Source organism: Canis aureus, chromosome 7 (assembly GCF_053574225.1).
Source record: "Canis aureus isolate CA01 chromosome 7, VMU_Caureus_v.1.0, whole genome shotgun sequence".
Classification (NCBI taxonomy): domain Eukaryota; kingdom Metazoa; phylum Chordata; class Mammalia; order Carnivora; family Canidae; genus Canis; species Canis aureus.
In genome coordinates, this window is record NC_135617.1 from 57583696 (window position 1) to 57604384 (window position 20689).

At 42.2% G+C, this 20689-nt stretch overlaps 1 protein-coding gene across 7 annotated transcripts in view; it reads left to right on the top strand.

Annotated features, from left to right (window-relative positions):
- ADGRF5 (adhesion G protein-coupled receptor F5) overlaps positions 1–17919 on the top strand; it is a 102509-nt gene extending 84590 nt beyond the window's left edge. For 6 of the 7 annotated variants that reach the window (XM_077903742.1, XM_077903743.1, XM_077903741.1 and 3 more), the window contains 9 exons: positions 467–679; positions 2405–2563; positions 4457–4665; positions 6976–7155; positions 8919–10313; positions 11573–11614; positions 11705–11764; positions 12370–12454; positions 14346–17919. In XM_077903742.1, coding sequence (XP_077759868.1) covers positions 467–679; positions 2405–2563; positions 4457–4665; positions 6976–7155; positions 8919–10313; positions 11573–11614; positions 11705–11764; positions 12370–12454; positions 14346–14425 — 2423 coding nt within the window. In that variant the 3' untranslated portion in view covers positions 14426–17919. Of the gene's footprint in view, positions 1–466; positions 680–2404; positions 2564–4456; positions 4666–6975; positions 7156–8918; positions 10314–11572; positions 11615–11704; positions 11765–12369; positions 12455–13673; positions 13741–14345 lie in introns of all 7 variants that reach the window. The other variant, XM_077903745.1, reaches the window with a different exon arrangement.
- The last annotated feature ends 2770 nt before the right edge of the window (positions 17920–20689 follow it).

The following is a 20689-nucleotide window of genomic DNA, read 5'->3' on the forward strand; positions in this document are numbered from 1 at the left end:
TGGGTGACTCAGTGGTTGAATGTCTGCCTTCGGCTCAGGTCATGATCCCGGGGTCCTGGGATTGAGTCCTGCATTGGGTTCCCTGCATTGAGCCTGCTTCTCCCTCTGCCTATGTCTCTGCCTCTGTGTGTGTGCATCTCATGAATAAAAAAATAAACTTAAAAAAAAGAAAGGAAAAAGGAACTGTGATTCTATGCCTAAAAGGCTGTATAACTTTAAATAAGCCACTTAATTTTATTTAAAAGTAAGTGAATACTTAGACTATCGGTTGGTCCTTCAAATACGTAGAGAATCCAGAAGAGTTGATCAAACATTTTCTCTTCCAGTGTCCAGGAAAGTGTGATGTGCCCTTGCCCATGCTTACTACTACAGGGAGCAGTAGTAAGCCTCTGCTGAACCTTCCTGGCCAATGCTTCTGTGGAGCAATGATTACATTCCATCTCATTTTTTGTTTCCTTCCACTCAGGAACCTATCACTGCATATTTAGATACAAGAATTCATACAGTGTCGTAATGAAAGATGTGACCGTTTACCCACTGCCTCTAGAGCCAAACATCATGGTTGATCCTCTGGAGGCTACAGTTCCCTGCAAGGGTTCCCATCACTTCAGATGCTGCATTGACGAGGATGAGAACTACAGAGTGACTTTCCAAGTGGATTCCTTATCCTTTCCTGCAGGTAAGACATGAATTGCTGCATGGTGAGGACATATTACTTCATTACTGTAGAATCTCAAAATTTCCTGTTAAAATAGAGGCCAAGAGACATGAGGATTGCATTAGTGATAGAATATAACTGTGTGAACGCCACAAACCTTTCTTACCTTCTGTCATACTGTGTGGCCCAAGGCTTGTTGGTCTATGGCAGAATTTGAGAGCCTGTGAGGGTGGAGCCCATGGGTTTTAGTGGAAGCTATTGAAGACAGTGTTAAGATACTTTCACAGGCCTCTGCTTCCTCAGTCTATCGGGTGTTCTGGTGGTCCCTCCCTCCATGCTATGAATCAGCATGCTATAAAAGCACCACAAGAATCCCTTTAAATGCACAACTGAGCATCCAAGAAAGTAAGAGAAATAACCATGGGCCAAAACTATTAAGAAAAAGAAAAATAGAAATGCTTTAGCTACTGCTGGGGCTTCTTTGAGGGCATCGGCCAGTAGGAGAAACCCAGAACCTTGCAGTGACTATGACACCCTAAGTCACCAGCACAATGTCAGGACCCTCAGAGGGTGACATGCTCACTCAGCAAGAGAAGCAGAAAAACAAATTTGTCTGCCATGGTTAAGAGCTTGGTCTCATCTCAGGGTGAGCAAAATTCTCCCCCCAAAATTCCAACTGCTCTGCCCCCACTGGGGTTTGGGTTTGAATTTATACTGCCTGTGTGGCCCAGGAACTCCAAGCTGAGGAGTAACTAAAGTAAAGTGCATAGCGCCCATGGGTAGCACCCAATGGTAGCTGGCAAAAAAAGAAATTCAAATCCTCTATGGTAGAATGTACCCTCAAATCCAGAAGCCTCAGGATTCCAGATACCTCAGAATTCCTACAGGTTAAGGTCAACCAAATATGAGCTCACAACCCCAAATCCCAAAACAGAGATACCTTCATAGAAGGGATTTACAAGCTCATTTATTTTTTGAACAGTTACCTATGGGGACATGCTCAATGCAAACACCATAGAAGGCAATGAAAAGGGGACAGAAGAGTTGGGGCACATATATTACTATCCAGCTGGAAGGGTTCATGTCATAAAGACAATGCATATAGCATGCAATTTCCAAAATGAGCAATGCAGATCAAAAGAGCACTGGAAGTTCAGAAAAGCAGGGCCCAGTAGAGATGAGAATTTAGAGAAGGCTGTATAAAAGGAGGATATAGAATCCATCTGGTCACTGAAGTATTTAAGCATTTCAATATTTTTGTGTTTAATGTGCATGCATTCAGTGCTCTCTATGTGCCAAATACAGAGCTAGGCATAGGGAGATGCAATGATAAATAAGACCAGGTGCTCCTCTCCAAGTCTTTATGGTCTAATAGAGGAAACAGACCCATAAAGAGGTGATTCTAAACCAATGCGGTGAAGGCAGGACAGGAGAAACGCACAGGGCATGACAGGTTTTGGAGAGGCAGAGTGAAGAAAAGGGATGCTGAAAGGCATTCTGATTATCCAAACTGTACGGGCAGAGATTTGGAGTTATGAATGGTGGACATAGAGCGTAGGTGAGCACCATGTAAGTATGGACAGGCTTACTTCAAGGCTGGAGGCATTTTTAAAACTACATCAAAAATTAATGTAGCGCATGCCTTGGAAGAGTTTGGACATGTTTATCCATATTGGATCAGTTTAACAAAATGTGTGCTTTGGATATTCATCTTGTGACTTAATTCTTTCAATAATTCTATCTCAGAAAAAGAAGTTAATGGCAAGCAAGTGTGCTACAAATACAAGTTCATGGCAAGGACATTAGTTTCCTGGTGTCCAAAAAAGCTGGACATATTTTGTCACTTTACCAATGCTGCTAATAATTCAGTCCGGAGCCCATCTATGAAGCTTAATGTGGTTCCTGGTAAGAGCATTTGAAATTATTTTAAAATGTGATAATCATGAGCAGGGATTCATTTACTCATTCACTCCCTCATTCACCCATTCAATAAATAGATGTTAAGCACTTTCATGTGGCAGCTCTTGGGCTAAGGGTGGGAGATCTGAAACAAACAAACAAACAAACAAACAAACCCTAAGCCATGTGGACTAGCCTCAGGTGCAGGGGAAAGGTGGATGTGATAGATAAGTGATCACATCTAATGTGGTAAGGGCTGAACTAGAGACCCTAAGGGTTGTCAGAAGAGGCTGCCAGGTTTCACTCTCCTGGTGATAGTGGGGAGGAAGTGATCAAGAAAGTCTTAAGGATGAAGCTCTATTTTAGTGAAGTCTGAGAGGCAAAGCACTATACTGAGCAGTGCACTAGTCTTTATGGGGCTAAGTCCCCTTTGAGGTTTCAGCAAAGGAAGGGTGTCCCCATTAGACCTGAGGACACGGCTACATTTAAAGAGTCAATCTAAAAAATAGGCTACTGTCTTTCCCATTCTTTGTCATCACTGAACCAATATCCCTCCACATAATCTTTTCAAGGTAGGAAGTCATGGTTTATGGCCATTTCTGTAATAGCCCATGACCAAGAACTCTCCTCAGGAGCAGCATAGAGGAAAGTGAATAAAGGATTGTCCTGGGCTTTCACCAGAAGCAATACCCCCACCCCCCGAGAAATCTCTGTAATAGGACCTCTGATATCTGAAGGAGTCATGGCTCTGTCACCAATCGTGACAGAGGTTTACTGAGGGATTTGTGGTAATTATCACATGTGTTGGTAACTGAGCCCTGGACATCAAAGTAGGAAGCAATTTAGAGTTCCTTGTCTCTCTGAGTCACTGTCCCCTGACCCTACCAAGCACACTTTCTACAGGGGTAGCCAAGATCATTTCTTCACTGTCCCCCATGCCTCTATCTTCATAAAGGCACTGGCATATTTGATTGATTTATCTTTGTTCTCCTTTTTTCTCATACCAGGTATGATTCATCTTCCTTTACCCTAGTAGAAATTACTTACATATTTCAAGATTTTATACAATGACTGAGAACTCAATTAATGCTAAATTTGTAAGTTGGTGAGAAAGGGATCTGCCCATCAGAGAATCAAGGTTCCCTGGAGATGAGAGATTCTACAACAAATGTCATTTTCCTGTTCAAGTCTGGTCTTCAGTGGATGTGAAATAGAGTCACCTCTAAGGGAAGCCAGAAGGAACAAATGTTTACAAACATTGCTTAGAATATTCAGGTCATGGGTACCTGAAATTCCCACTATTCATTATATATTTGAATTAAGGCAGTGCTCCTCAACCTTGGTTGCACACTGGAATCACTGGGGAAAGTTAGAGAAATAGCCAATGCTTAAATCCCAGCCCCAAGAGGTTCTTAGTTATTTGGGCTGGAATGAACCTGGATATTGGTATTTTCCAAGTTCCCCAGGTAATTCGAATATGCCAGAGTGGAGAATCCCTTGGATTAAGGCGTTATGTCCCTAAGATTCCAGGTAACCTGATTATCTCTTATCTGGATGAGCACACATTAAGCGATCATGATTTTTCCATTGCTTCAATTTTACAGGCAGCAGAGAAAAGATTCCCAGGCATTGGAGGATGGGGATGAGGCATAGAAGAAATAAATTCTGTTAGGAAAAGCAAGTGCAGGTGAAAGTCAGATTTGTGTCAAAAGCACTAAAAGGGGCTTTGGGAAATCAGGCACAAAATGAAGAAAGGGGGTAATTCTGAAGAGGTCACTGAAACTAAAGAGAAAAATGAATTCAAACATCAACATTCTAGCTAGGCCTGACTGACCGTATTTTGACGATCTTTTGTCCTCCTTTCAAATTGTCCATTTTATTTCCATGTTTCCAATGCAGGAAAGAACATCATGTGCCGAGATCCCGTAATAGGTGTTGGGGAGCCTGGAAAAGTCATCCAGAAACTCTGCCATTTCTCAAAAGTACCAAACATCTCTGGAGGTCCTACTGGAGGGATCATAACTTACAAATGTGTAGGCTCCCAATGGGAGGTGAAGAAAAATGACTGCATCTCTGCCCCAATAAATAGTCTGCTCCAGCTGGCCAAGGTGATCCTGAAGTCTTTGACTCCAAGCTCTTGATGGGGAGATTTGTCTAGCTTATCGTATTTCTTAGCAAATAGGTCGTGGGATGCTTTGTGTTGTTTCCAAAACTACTTTTATTTGTTTAATTCCAAAGAAGATGCAATCCTAGAAATGCTTTACATTTTTCTTAAGTTCAAATATGGAGACAACAAAATATGTACTCTGCTCTGGGACCAGCTGTACCTTGACCTCTCAGTGCTGTGTTTCTATTACTTCCAAGGTGCAGGTAAAATTATCCTCTCTTACCATTCTCCTTTGAATAATCTTGGTATCTAGCAAGCAGCTCTAATCTTTTCAGAAATAGAAGAAACATAAAAAATAATTTCATCCGTGCAAACAAAATGTGCTTGGACTTTATTATAGGTCTGAGATTTCTTCCATCTTTAGAGGTAACCTTTGGTTATGAGAGATAGAATTAGCCTGGCTCTATTACTTAGAAGAGAGGTTCCTGACATGGGGTAGGGGAAAATTTTTTTCTTTTCATAAAAATAAATAAACGTTACCTCATACTTAAGCTGTCAAGAGTAGAGCCTCCTAAAATGCTATCAATTACAATAAATAAATACTGATGAGGCAACTAGTGGAGTTATAGTTAATGACATTGTTAGACAAGTGGTCCCAACAACTCTCACCATTGGAAAAAGAATTAAGAAAAAGGAGTGATATTGGTTTGTGTCTCATCTAATTATATCCTGTCTCTCCTCTTGTCTTACACAAATTCATTAAAATACCTATTATGGGGACACCTGAGTGGCTCAGTGGTTGAGCGTCTTCCTTCAGCTCAGGGCGTGATCCCGGGGTCCTGGGATTGAGTTCCACATCGGGCTCCCTGCAGGGAGCCTGCTTCTCCCTCTGCCCATGTATCTGCCTCTCTTTATGTGCAAAGCATTATTGTAGGTGCTATCAGGGTAAAGAGACCAAATCAGAATTTCATCTCTGATTTGTTAGAGGACATAATCCATTTGGGTAGTTCTGTACACATTATTTTTGCTTAGGATAATCAGGAAGCTCTGTTTGAAAGCCTTGGTCTCTGAGTTGGTGTTTGATGAGGATACATCAGTAATATGAATTTTCCTAATCGAGAAAGATAGAAATATTATAATTTGAAATCAATTTTGGGCTTTGGCCCCAATTCTAGATACTTTGATACATTTTCAATGGAAAAAGGCCCTGTTGGTCTATCATGCTCCATTAAGTTTATCTGTTCAACATATATTTATTGAATACTTACTATGTGCCGATTTATGACTTATACTATGTTAGACATCATAGTATATCAGAAGGAATATAATACATTTCAAATTATTAAGGAGCTTATAATTTAACTAAAGAGATATTGAAATTAAAACACAAGATGACATTGGTAGAAATGTCGAAAATGTAAAGTGTGTTAAACAACAAACGCTTTACAGGGGCACCCGTGTGGCACAGCCCATTAAGCATCTGACTCTTGGTTTCAGCTCAGGCCCTCATCTCAGGTTCATGAGATCAAGCCCCACTTTGGGCTCTGCACTGAGCATGGAGTCTGCTTGAGATTCTCTCTTTCTCTCCCTCTACCCCTCCTGCTCATGCTCTCGCTCTTAAAAAGATAAACAAATAAATCTTTTAAAAACAAACAAACAAACAAACACTTATGCAGTCAGATAAAGAAACTCCCCTGGGTTGGAATACTCATCAAAGTTCTTTATGGAGAAGGTCGAATTGGAATTCATTCTTTAAGCAAGGCTTAGATAATTAGGAAACAGAAGTGTGATCATTATAGATGGGGTGACCATATAATTTACTATCCAAATAAGGACACATTTTGAGAATAAAAAGAGGGCATTAGTAATACTTACACTGAGACAGTGGATATAAAACAGAATTGTCTCAGGAAAATTGGGATTGAGAGTCCCCCCTCCTAATGGTCAGCAAAGTAAGTCAGAGAAAGCAGAGTAGCAAATGTGCTTCCATTCAGACCATCAAGGGATAATTTTACTCAATTTTAATCTAGTTCCCTAGGAATCACATCTACTTTCCTTTTTCTTTAACTAGTCATCAGGTTGACATGTGTTTTACTGTTTCCCTTCTATGTGTGAGGTCTTATTCTATTCTGAATAGCACACACATTAAATTAAGAGATAAGTCATCTTATAGGATATATTTATAGGAATGGAGAAGAGAAGAAACCACAGATGTAAGAGATTTTCTTCATGGGTAGATCAGCAGGATTTGATGACTGGACTGATGGCATGTTTTTTGTTTGTCTGTTTGTGTTGGCTTTTGTTTTACTAGGCTTTGACCAAGAGCCCCACTCAGGATAAGAAGCTCCCAACATACCTAAAGGATCTTTCTATTAGCACAGGCAAGGTAAAACATGAAGTCAGCTCATTTCCTGGGAGCCTGGGAGCCATCGTTAACATCCTTGATTTGCTTTCAACAGTTACAACACAAGTGAATTCAGAGATGATGATGGTGAGTTTGTTTAGACCTTATAGGAGCTTTGGGTCTCATCTTTTCATCCCTTGGGACTTGTGGTCAAGAAATATAACTCCTCCCCATTGCAGCTCCTTCTTTGTCTTTTTCAGAGCAGTACTCTGGATATTAGGGTCACATAGTATGCCTTGTGCTTTGTCAGCTATGGTTTTTAGGGACACAGGGAGTGATTCTAGTATTCATCTGGGGAACTTAAAAAGATTTCTTTAGCGAATCTCCGTCTTAGTGTCTTCATTAAAATAGAATGAATTCTTACCTGCTTTGGAGAAAACCAGGAATTAACAGATTTTCAGAATATGTATAAGGTGGGACTCTCAGTGGTCTAGCATTAAACATGAACTTTGAAGCAATCGGGGTTTTGAGAGGAGTCACCCAGAATTCAAATGAAGAGTTCAAATGATGAGCCTTCAATGAAAGGATACTTGTAGTGGTAAAGCCAGGGATAAAAAAAGCAAAACATAGAAGCCAGTACTACTCTGAGGACTAAAGGGGAAAAGAGAGGAGCCTACAGTGGAGGGAGAACCAGGCCTTAGAGGAGGCATTGCTAGCAAGAGCAACAGAACTATCACCAAAGATGTGCAGAAGACATTATGTGTGTATAGGGGGTGAAGGGGTGAGGGCAATGGGTAGTAGGAAGATATATTTCAATTTCTTTCTTCTCCCACCCTCCCATCTCTACCAATGCTTCCCAGTGGCCAAACCTAGCCAGAAGCATCTGGCAAGCAGCTTGGGTAACAAGGGTCCAAGGAGGTTATTGGACCTCTTATAGTGAGTGCAATGAATTCCCACAAACTGGGTGGCTTACTGTGAGAGGAACTTACTTTTTCTCTCATGGTTCTCAAAGCTAGAAGTCTGGAATCAAGGTGTCTGTCAGACCACGTTCCTTCCAAAGTCTCCAGGGGAGACTTTCTCTGCCTCTTCCAGCTCTGCATAGTTCCAGCACTCTTTGGCTCAGGACTGCCTCAATATACCTCCTAACTTTGTTTTCACATGGCCTCCTCTTCTCTATTTGCCTTTTCCTCTTCTCTCCCTCATAAAGATGCCTGACATTGGATTTAGGGCCCACCTAGGTAATCTGGGATGATTTCCTCTCAAGATCATTCACTTAACTACATCTACAAAGTCCCTTTCTCCAAATAAGACCACATTCACTGGATCTGGGTATTAGGACATGTTATTTCAGGGACCAGCATTCAACAAGCTACAAGGTGCATAGTTTCAGATTAAACAGGACAAGGCAAAGGAGGACAAAGAAATTATACTGGGAGAAAGCACAAATGGAAAATGACACCCAAGTTTATGGGAGAGAAAATCAAAATATTTAGCATAAAAAAACCAGAATGATTCTTTTGCCAACAGTTTGGTGTTCAGCATTGAAGAGGGTCTTTTGAAATAACTTCGCCCTTGCTGGTAAAATATCACCTTTACATGTTTGAAGTTTAAAATAAAATAAAAGTTACTAAATATCTCTACCAGCTTGCTGAATTGGCCTTAGTGGGGGTGGGAGGTGGTTCTTGGTAAATGTTCAATGAGGTCTCAGAGTCTTGGGGACGCATCCTCTACAAACTCCCTGCCGTAAGGGGGAGGGACACAGAGCCCCATAACCTGTGATGCCTCATTATTCTCTTTTCTTTTCCTCTTACCTATACCCATGCAACCAATTTCCGGGGAAATGTTACTTTTTCTCTCTTTTATGATTGAAGGAATGTGGTTGATTTGACCCCATGCTATGTCAATTACAGAACGTTCTCTCTACGGTTAACACTGTCCTCAGCAAGCCCATGTTGAGTACCTGGAAGGTGTCCCAACAGCAACAGACCAACCAGAGCTCACAGCTACTGGATTCAGTAGAAAGATTTTCCCGAGCATTACAGACAGAAGATAGCACCTTTTTATCCATCAACCAAACTAACGTGCAGATGAGGAGCATGGTAATAAAAACTGGCCATCCAAAAACCTACAAACAGAGCTTTGTTTTCTCAGACTTGGACCTCTGGGGCAATGTGGCCATTGACAAGTGCGAGGTGGGAAGCCTGCAGCAAGATTCATCTATTGTCACCGTGGCTTTCCCAACTCTCCAAACCATCCTCACTCAGGATGTTCAAGGAAAGAATTTTGCCAACAGCTTAGTGATGACAACCACTGTTAGCCACAACATAACCATGCCATTTAGGATTTCAATGACTTTTAAGAACATCAATCCTTCAGGTGGGGTACCACAATGTGTCTACTGGAATTTCAACCTCGCCAACCACACAGGGGGTTGGGATAGTAGTGGGTGTTATGTGCACAATGTCGATGGGGACAGTGTCTCCTGCATCTGTGACCACCTAACATCATTCTCCATCCTCATGTCCCCCGACTCTCCGTACCCTGGTTCCCTCCTGGGAATACTACTGGATATCATTTCCTACATTGGGTTATGCTTTTCCATCTTGAGCTTAGCAGCCTGTCTAGTGGTGGAAGCTGTGGTGTGGAAATCAGTGACCAAGAATCGGACTTCCTATATGCGCCACACCTGCATAGTGAACATTGCAGCCTCTCTTCTGGTTGCTGACATCTGGTTCATTGTGGCTGCTGCCATCCACGACCATTTTTACCCACTCAATGAGACAGCCTGTGTGGCCGCCACCTTTTTCATCCACTTCTTCTACCTCAGCGTCTTTTTCTGGATGCTGACTCTGGGCCTCATGCTCTTCTACCGCCTGGTTTTCATCCTGCATGACACAAGCAAGTCCATTCAGAAGACTATTGCATTTTCTCTTGGCTATGGCTGCCCTCTTGTCATCTCAGTCATCACAGTGGGGGCCACCCAACCCCAAGAAGTCTACACCAGGAAGAATGCCTGCTGGCTCAACTGGGAGGATACCAAGGCCCTGCTGGCCTTTGTCATCCCAGCACTGATCATCGTGGTGGTGAACATGACCATCACGGTTGTGGTCATCTCCAAGATCCTGAGACCCTCCATTGGAGACAAGCCAAGCAAGCAGGAGAAGAGTAGCTTGTTTCAGATCAGCAAGAGCATTGGGGTCCTAACACCACTCTTGGGGCTCACCTGGGGTTTTGGTCTTGCCACTGTGTTCCAAGGAAGCAATGCTGTGTTCCATATTATATTTACACTCCTCAATGCCTTTCAGGTAAGTTCTGCAGGGCAAGGTTCTCAGGAAGTATCTGTACTGGTGTGACAAATTAATGATAGAAACACAAACACGGGTTGGAATGGGGAAGGATTTTAGTTCAGAGTAGGCCCTAGCCCTAAAGAGCGGGAATTGCAAGAACTCAATGAGCTAGAAGGGACAGATTCTTCTGCTCCCATGGAACCTTATACCTCTTATCACCTGCATTATAATTTAGCTGCATGCATGACTTACTTTGAAAAGCCCTGAAAATACAAGTAAGAGGAAAGTCCCTTCCCTACACAGGATTTTTCTATTTATCCAACATTATCATGATGCCACCAATTATCTCCTAAATGAAAATACCACTGTTAAACCAGGTAATCTCTCCAGTTAATTTCCACAAGTATTAAATGAGCTCTATCTCTGCGAAGTCAGAGGTGGCATCTATCTTATTTATCACTATATCCCTACTAGTGCCTAAAAAAGACTTTTGCACAGAGTAGGCACTCAATAACTGTTAAATACAATGAATTCCATGTACCACATAGTATGTTCTCTAGAAACATCTGCTGGAGAATGAATGAATGCCCTGTGTAAGGTAGACATTCTGCTCTATTATACCAAAATGAAAAAGACACACTCTTTGCTCTCTTATAGCACATAACTAACTATGATACAAGCTGCATTGGTAGAAGAGATTTAGCAGAGGTACAAGCAGCAAGGTTTTGGAGCACAAGGAAAGGAATGCTTAATTCTGATTCAACCAGCACATGGATGGTAATCATAGGCCCCCATGTGCTGGCGAGGAGAAGAAATTGAGACAGTGCCCCCAATGCTCATGCTAAAGCCACACAAATCCAGACTTCTGCCTTGGGGCTCATGGCTTCAAACTATAAGGCTCATGTCTAATGAAGTTTATGGTATGGCTTGACTACAAGGGACTGATTACTTCACCCAGTGCCCCAGGTCCTCATCACAACTACGTGAGCACTACTGTAGACACAAGAGGTGTATTCGATAGCACAACCAGCAGGTCCTCCAGTCCACAAGGAGGGTGGAGATAAGGAAATAAAATAATATCCTTCTAAAATTATAATATTTACGGTCCCCTGGTGTGGACCTACTGTAACCTTTTTAATGTTACTATCTATTGGACTCATTCCATAAATACAGATATAGGGAGAGGTAGTACAAATTCAATGCCAGGTTAATAGTACTTCCTATTTGCTGGGCAATAGAATATGGTTAAAACCCACCTCTTCCCAATTCTTTTCCAGGGATTATTCATTTTGCTCTTTGGATGCCTCTGGGATCAGAAGGTAAGAACAATAACAGTTTCATGCTTCTAGAAAAGTCAGAGGTGTTTGTGGCATATTGAACTCATGATGCCTTCTTTTAAACAATTGCAGGTACAGGAAGCCTTACTAAAGAAGTTTTCACTGTCAAGATGGTCTTCTCAGCACTCAAAGGTAAATCTTTCCTTTGTAGAGATTAGAGTTGGCTACCTCTCTCTCCACATCCAGGTCCAGCATGGATTATTCCACTGTTTGTGCTTCACACCTGATTCTGCTTATTAAAGCCAGCCACAGAACTGTCATTAAGATGCTGTCCCACATCTTTAAAGAGGGATCAGATAGCACAGATAATACCAATTGGAGGTCAAAAGAACTCAATGAGAGACAAGAAATCTCCTAGGGCAATATAAGGCACTAGAGAGCACAATGTGAGGGATGACGATGAATAGATTTTCTGCAGCTCGTTTTGGAAAATAACTATTGCACTCAAACGTGTTTGACTGTGTTCACATGTCGGAAGATACCAAACCCTATCGAACAGTAAAACATGTATTTGATAGTTATTTTCCTAATTCTGATGAGAGTCCAGTGTTTCAAAGCGGCTTTCCTGCTCAATTTGTGTGAAGTAGAAATTGCTGCTGGTCCAGGCTCTCACTTTCAAGTGGAATGAGAGATGCAGGAAGTGACCACTAGAGGGCAGCAAACGAAACAGCCTAGAGAAAACAGGGCTGTGGTTTAACGTTTGCTTTGTAATTGTCTTTCTTCTCTTTTTTTTTTAGTCAACATCCCTAGGTTCATCTACACCAGTATTTTCTATGAGTTCTCCAATATCAAGAAGATTTAACAATTTATTTGGAAAAACAGGTACGTAGTGATTTCTAGGTCACTCCCTAGAGCACTTAACTTTGGGTTGACTCAAACAAACATGCCCTAATGGGGAATCTCACACCCCTACCTTCCCACTCCCCACTTTACAGCATTTACTGACAATTGCCTCGTCTGGGGTAGGGGCAAGAGGTTAAATACAGGAGCTGGCTTACATTTTCCCAAACCACCAAGAGGCTGATACAGGGGGCAACTGCCTTCAGTGGGCAACTAATAATAACTTAAGAAGGCTAAGATTTAGAGAATCTAGACAAGCCTGTGGAGAGCTGTCTGTCAAAACTGTATCAACTACAAAAATTAGAACTGTAAATTGTTGGCCTTGTCAAATGTGGAGTTCTTTGCTATTCCTGTTAAATAGGAATAGGAAGTTCATGTTTATGGGTTAAGATGCAGCAAAAAATATATTTAGAAAGCTCTACTATAGGATCACATACTGTGAGTTTCTTTTCTCCCTTTTTTCCTTTTCTTTTTTTGGAGTGTACTTATTGTACACATTGACATTTACAAAATTGTGCATATATGCAAGAGGAATTACCCAAGTTATCCATTCTATTAGGAACATGCACATTTAAATTGTTATCTCGGAGGTATCAAATAAATGAAGTAAACGATTTGGCAATGGGTCTCAGTTATTCTGGTAAGTTGAAACCTCTGCCCACCATCCCCCACCCCCAGGAAAATAAGCACCAGAATTGCTTCCAGCTTCTTGAAAATGAACAGATCTCACAAATGCAGAATCTAGACTTGTGTCCATATTCCAGACTAAGGCTTTTCCTATAAAATCATATTTGGAGAATGCCTATTGTTAAAACTGTCAAAAACTCCAGAGGACTTGGTGTTTGATGCATTACTCATGAAAGTGGAAGATCTTTACTTTTGATTTTGAAAGTCACTGATTAGGCCTGTTGTGAAATTATCAAATCTTCAGGGTATAGTATAACCATTGCACTTGCCCCTCATGGTCACTAAATGATTCTCAGCGGAATCAGAATTATGCAATATATAAGGCCAATAAAGTGTGTTCTTTGTTTCTGAATCAGTCCGATGGAAGTTGGAGTTAGGGCTGTGTTCCTGAGGTCCTGGGGCCTGAGATTCCCAGTCAGTGCCATTTGATGGCTTCTCGAGAGTCATTAATGCAGCTCTGGGTTGGCCCACTTGAGGGTCCTATAATCACTGTAACTTTGGTTTATGTTGTCAGCGGCCCCAAAGGGCCCCCCAGGCAATGATGGAAACCTTGTTAGCAGTGGCAGCTCACCAATCTGATGGTAGGGTGGGCACCCGGCCCCCACTTGTTCTGTGCTCAGTCCCTGCCTCCTGCTGACACCAGCCCATGTGGTTGCTCCATGGCTGCCCCCTCCGCTGCACCTTTGTTGGCATCCCCTGACTTCTGCTTCTTGTCCAATCCTTCCTTTTCTTTTTCTTTCCTCTTCTTTCTTTTTTCCCCTTTCCCCCCTTGCCTTCTAGCTCAGCCTCTGGGTCCCCCCCAAGGGCTTTCATAAGTCACCCCAACCCAAGGGGACCAAGGAGCTTCCCTCACGTGGATGTCTCCAGGCCCATGCATGTGGTGGCATGTGGAGGACTGCCCATGTTCACATCTCCCTGTCTTTTGTAGAAATCTGGCTGCTGGTTTGATGTGAAGTAGTTAGTGCTTGTCTTGTCGGCTGCCACGCATGCTTGAGAACGACAGCTTTGTTTGTTCTCTGGCACTTCTGGGTCTTGGGCAGAGGGCAGGCATGGGTTTGTTTCCAGGCATGGCCGAGCTTACCTGGCTCTTGAGCTAGAGCTCCCTCAGGCCAGCAGGAGAGATTCATACCACAGCGAGCATGATGAAGTCTTGTCCTTAAGACTGAGCTGCTGCTCTGTTTTTTAGGAACGTACAATGTTTCCACCCCAGAAACAACCAGCTCATCCCTGGAAAACACATCCAGTGCTTACTCCTTGCTGAACTAAGAACAGGAAAATCTACCCACGTGACTTCTTAAAGGACAGCGGATATGCTCTGAAAAAAAAAAAAAATCCTTTCAAAGCCATGGGTAAAATGTTTTCTCCGCAGGCTTCCTGGAGCAAATGCTGAAGAGACTTTTGCATTAGGGAAAAGAAGCTTCCTTTTGTAAAGACAGACTAAAAGTCATTGTTAAGTTTATTTGCTGCCCCACCCCCACCCCTTGTGTGATACTATACATGTACAGTATTTAAGTGAAATTCAAGCCCCCAGAGGCCCAACGCCCCTGTCTATATTGTAAAATAGAAATTCAAAGAGACATTTCTACTTTTCACATGTTGGGCACAAGCATAAGCTTTGATTAAAATAATAAGCATGAGGCTAGGACCTAGGAAATACTTCAGTGAACTCTAAGAAGGAAGGAAGAAAAGAAGGAAACAGGAAAAAAGGGAAAAAATAGAGAAAAACAATCAAGAGCCACAGTTTAAAATTTCCATGTTAACTTAATTATTCTGATACTGTAACATGGAGAATACAAAAGTGACTCAAAAACGGAAACTGAAATGAGCCATGGAGAAAGTTTGGTATCTTCCTGGTATTTTCTTAGCTAGGAGAGAAAAATTAAAAAAAAAAAAAAAAAAAAAGGGCACCGGGAAGAGATAGGGAGGAAATTCTAACATTGGGATGCTTTCAAGTGAATAATAATATTTTCAAGGGATGCATGGAAGGAGACGTAATTCTCCTGATGCTAAACACACACACATATGCTGGTGCATGTTAAGGTTTGAGCTCAGTGGATGGAGCAAGCAGAGGAAGTGGGATAGCCGTGCTTTATCAGATCCAAGCAGATCCAACTGCTAGTTACATTTTTTACCGTTTTTTGGAGCAGCCTTACATTTTGGTCTGATCCACTTTTTGAAGGCAAAAAATATCTATTTTTATATCCATCACTTGCCAAATGTGACATATTGTGATATAAATGTGATATATTGCACTGAAAACAGATCCTGACTGTCGTATATTATATTTAACAGCTTTAACCAGGTACTTCTCTGTGCATCATAGAATAGATTTTAATAATCTTATGGCATTGTTTATCATTGTGGTTGCTACTGTGGTTTTAGGGGCCCTTGGTGTCTGGTATAGCCCTTACGTTCCAAGTCCAATATACATTAAGAGTTTTGTACTGTCTAATTTGTGTTTGTTCCAACCACTCGGAAATCTTCTGGAATGAAATTTTATGGTTGGCTACTCTCTGCTCCCAGTGATGCTTTACCTTGATGAGCAGATGGTGGAGTTTCCCCCAAGGATTTGATTATTTGTGAATTATGTCCAAATGTGTGTGTGTGTTTCTTTTGGTGTGTGCATTTCATAAAAATACAAATATTTATTAAAATTGCATCCATATTAAAGTTAAGCATGTGATGTAGCCACAGCAACCATACATTCCAAATTGAAGTCTGATCCCAGAGAGACAGTGAAGCAGAATAAAAATGTGGGGCTACTCGGGAAATGGGGGCCATGTGGTCTTCAAAAGAACTGAGAACCAGAACAGATCTAAACATCAGGAAGGTAGGACAAAGGAGGCTGTGATGTAGCAACCTTTTATTTATTAAGTTTCAAAAGAGTTTCCTTTTAATATTTTAACTCCTTCACCTCTCTTCTTTTTATCTTTAATTTTATATTCTACTTCTGCCTCTCTTCTTCAGGGGGCGAAGCAAGTGGGGCAAGTAGAAGTCCTCATAATGTTGCAAGTAAATAAGCTCTTCGTTTCTACATGTTCACAAATGATGTAGACATCTACTCCCACACTTTCTGGAAATTGTCACAAAAGGAAATGATTAAGCTATAAAATTCTCCAGGGATGGTCACCTCTGGGCAGAACTCAGTACGGAGGAGACAGAGCCAGAAGCTAGGCTAGAGGTCAATGGAATGAGAATTAGAAGTTGGAGAGAGAATGGCCCGGAGTAATCTCAGGAATAACGGAGGCAGGGTTATATAGCACAATGTGTGAGCCCGACCATCCTGACATGATCAGCCAAAGAAGGCATGGCACCCAGGAGGAGCTCAAAAACACAATGGGGCAAGAAACACTGAACTTCCACCCACGAAGGGATCCTACGGGAATCATTGTGTTGTGAGGGGAACCTCTATAATGGCAGGAACCTTCGCAGAGTTCATAGGATGTGGATTTGGCCCTTTGCCCATGTGCATTAACTGACACATGTTCCCTTACCCCCAACACACACACATGCACACACGCGTGCCCACATACTTTGTAGCTTTCAAGCTACAACACCAGATCCAAATTCCAGAACACCTACGAAAACAAAAACTTAGAGACATTCTTACTGGTTTTCTGCTCAACTGCAGGATACATAGCTCAACCACTGCCATTTGCCAAGAATATCCTAAAATAATAGAATTCAAAACTGTAAAAGAGAGCAGCAGTCCATGAGTCCATGAGCTTTGTGAAAGCAGGAGTCCTGTCTAGTCCTGTGTTCATTAGTTCACAATCAACAGTGATTGCAAAGCTTTCAGCAGCAGATTTCTAAGGAAGAGGAAGAAGGAATGTCGGCTCTGATGTTGGTACAAAGTGAGCTGTGTGGTCTGCTCTGCTTGCAACGTGCCCAATGCCTCCTCATGTTCCGGACCCCTCTTGGTGAACAAAGTCAGTTCCAAGGGCCAAAATTTACTTGCATTAAAAGGCTTTCTATTAAGTCAATTTCTTGCAAAAGTGCTTATGCTTCAGAGGTTGTGAGGTTAAAGCATTCACAAATGTGCAATTAAAATAAACTACAGAAATATTCTTTGGGAATATTGTTAAGTCCCGTGTAACAGGTCATGTCTTGAAGTAGTCATGTGTCTACCATCCTCCTCCCTACTTCTTACATATGGAGAAAGAAGTAAATAAAGATCCATGGGCTTTTCAGGATATAAGTTGCTAAAGCCAGACATGAAGAAACACTGAGAAGTCCTAGCCTTTTGTCATTTGTGTAGAGAAGTTCAGAGAGATCAGTGTTGACGGTTAAACAAAAGTGACACGGAGAGGAGAAAGATCATAGCAACCCGTAGGCACAGGGGGAGGGGGTGGAGTTATCTGAGGGGAGAGAGACAGAAAGTCCCACCATTTGAGAAGACAGAGGGAGACCAGTATGGTCACAGAAATCCCATGTAGATGGAATGCCTTTGATGTGTGGCATGTGAAGGTGATGTCAGATAGACCTTGTGCATCCCGAAGGGAGCCGGTGACCCAGGCCAATGGAAGTCTGATTCCCTGAGTGTCCAAAATAAAGGAGGGGTTTACAGTGGGTGTTATCCTTCTGTGATATTGTTAAAAAGTCGATGAAAATCGTGTCTCATTTGAAAGATGTTAGTTTTGAAATGAGAAGCTACAGGTTTCTAACATTATGACTGGGGATATTAAATCATGTCATAGTAGTATGTCAGCACACAGCTCTGTGTCCTTTCCATGCTTATAACAATAAAATATCTAGTGAGATCTCGTGAAGCTTTCTTTTTATAAATTGCTCCTTTGTAAATAGGCCATTGCTGCTGTTGCAGGCTTCCCTACCAGAAATCCCACCAGGATTCAACTCCACTCTCCACCCAGCGAATGGTTGCTTTGGTTCTCCAGGCATAGGGGTGGGTGGTACCAGGAGCTCCCAGCTGAGCTCAGTTGGCTGACAGCACTGATGTCTTTCCTCACACCGTCCACACTCCCATGCAGCATGGAAAGCTTACAGAGGGTTGAAACGAGAGACCCTGAAGTAAAGCTTTCAGGACCTAAATGTCCAGGAAAAAATAAACAAATATCTATTCTAACATTTGTGTGTGGCTTGGTTGGAATTTTCATGAGTGGCTGAAAACAGAGTCCCAAGAGTTCTGTGAGCAACAGATTATTCCATCCACATGGGCCCATGTTGCCTGTTTTCATATTCTATCATTCTGTAACATGTTACCACAAACATAGAGGCTCAAAACAGCACTCACCTGCTGTCACATGGTTTCTGGGGGGCAATCAGAAGCCTGGGCATGGCTTCACTGCGTCCTCTGCTCAGGTTCTTACCAGGTGGAACTTAGGCAGGCAGCCAGGGCTGTGGATTCATTCAGATGAGCTCACTGGTTGTTGGGTAGCATTCCATCCTTTGTAGGTCTAGGACAGAGACCCTCAGCATCCAGAGGTGTCCTGCCATCCCCTACCATGTGGCCTTCTCCACAACGTGGTCCTTTGCTTTTTAAAAGTCAACAGGACTTCTGTGCTGCTTTGAATCTCTGACTTCTTCAGTTTCTAGACTCTCTTTTAAAGGACTCCCCTGATTAGGTCCGGAATAATCAGGCTTGTGATTAACTCAAAGTCAGCCTTGATTGTATCTACAACATTCCTTCACCTTTGTCATATGATGGATTCCACTCCTGGGAGTGATGTATTTACAAGTCCTGCCCAAGTTAATGGGAGAGGCTTATACAGGCTTTTTCATCAGATGGTTTAAACAAACAACATGCAGGATTCAACACAGCTCTGTAGATTCTGTATGAGGCCTTAGCTGTGGCTATGCGACCTGTAAGCATTTTTATCCACAGCAGTAATCACACTTAAAGGGTCTCTGGCAGGACCACTAATAAAGCTCATGTGATGCAAGTACTATAGTGTTAACTCTGTTTGCTCAATACACAAATGTGAAAGAAGTCACCTTGCCCAAGGAGATGGCATCCAGCTCTGTGGGAATTCGGGGAAAGGGTGCTGTTTGGGAAAAGTCTGATTTGTCCAGATGAAAAAAGGCATATCAACTTTTAGGGCTGACAGTCTTCCCCAGCACGGTTCATGTCTGGTGTGCCAGGTAGAGTGAGTCCAAGAGCTGATTTTCCCTTGACCCTTAGGCCAACAGATCAGAGACCCCTAAGCAACACAGGTGCCAGGGAGTCCTCTAAGCTTTGGTTAACACTCACCTCCCAGATCTTAAAAATAAAGTCAAAATGCTCGTTCTGTGCTGGGCACCTCTCATCCTTCAAGGCTTCCTGTGAAGTGCTGTGGCCTGGGACTGGGAACATCTCCTCCTCAATAGACCCACACATCTCTCTATGCTTGCCTTGTCATAGAAGCTTATTTGGACTTTTCTGCTCTTTTGCACCTTTTTTTTCTTTCTAAGGTAATGCATACATCATTCAGAAGGAAGATGTTTATTTTTGTATTTTGAAGACTTTTCTCCCCTGACTTTATGAAGTTTCTGCTTCCTTCATATAAACAGGAAGAAAAGCATGCTTCCTATGAATACTTTATGTAAAAACGACTGCAGCTTTCTTTGAACTATTTGGTAGTGCCAGGTAAGCTGCATTGTCTGAGGAACTATCATAAGTCGAGTGTATTTTAAATTTTTAGTAGCCACCTTAAAAAAAAAAGTAAAAAGTTGGGCAGCCCGGGTAGCTCAGGGCTTTAGTGCCACCTTCGGCTCAGGGCATGATCCTGGAGACACGGGATCGAGTCCCACGTCAGGTTCCATGAGGGGAGTAAAAAGTTAAAACTAATTACAATAATATTTCTATGTAACCAAATATATCCAAAACATTATCATTTCCAGATGTAATTAATGTAAACTTATTAATGAAATAGTGGGGAGTGGAGTTAACATTCCTTTCCTTTTTTTGTACTAAGTACTGAAATTCTAGCATGTACTTTTCACTAACCAAACACCTCCGTTGTCCAGTCACATTTCAAGTGTTCAGTAGCCACATGTATCTAGAGGCCACTGCATTGAACAACACAGCTTTATTTTTTTTAAGATTGTATTTATTTATTCATGAAATATAGAGAGGGGCAGAGACACAGGCAGAGGGAGAAGCAGGCTCCATGCAGGGAGCCCAATGCGGGACTCGACCCCAGAAACCTGGGATCACGACCTGAACCAAAGGCAGACGCTCAACCGCTGAGTCACCCAAGTGCCCCACAACACAGCTTTAGGGTTTAAACCAGAGACAATTGTAAAAAAAAATAAAAATAAAAAAATAAACCAGAGACAAATGCTTTCTGCTATCTGCCTTCTGTATACCGAGAGCAGGGTAGGAGAATGAATTTAAAACAAAGCAGGTACCACATCATCCATGCTGGTCTGTGCGGAGACCTGGCACATCCTGGGGGTTGGGGGTGGGTAGAAATCCAGAATTTCTCTCCCCAAATACCTCTTTTCCATATAACTCCTGCCCCTCCAAGCTAGCCTGAAAGCCACCCTGTTAAAAACCCTCCTCCGAGATTTTTGACAAGCATAGGGCATTTG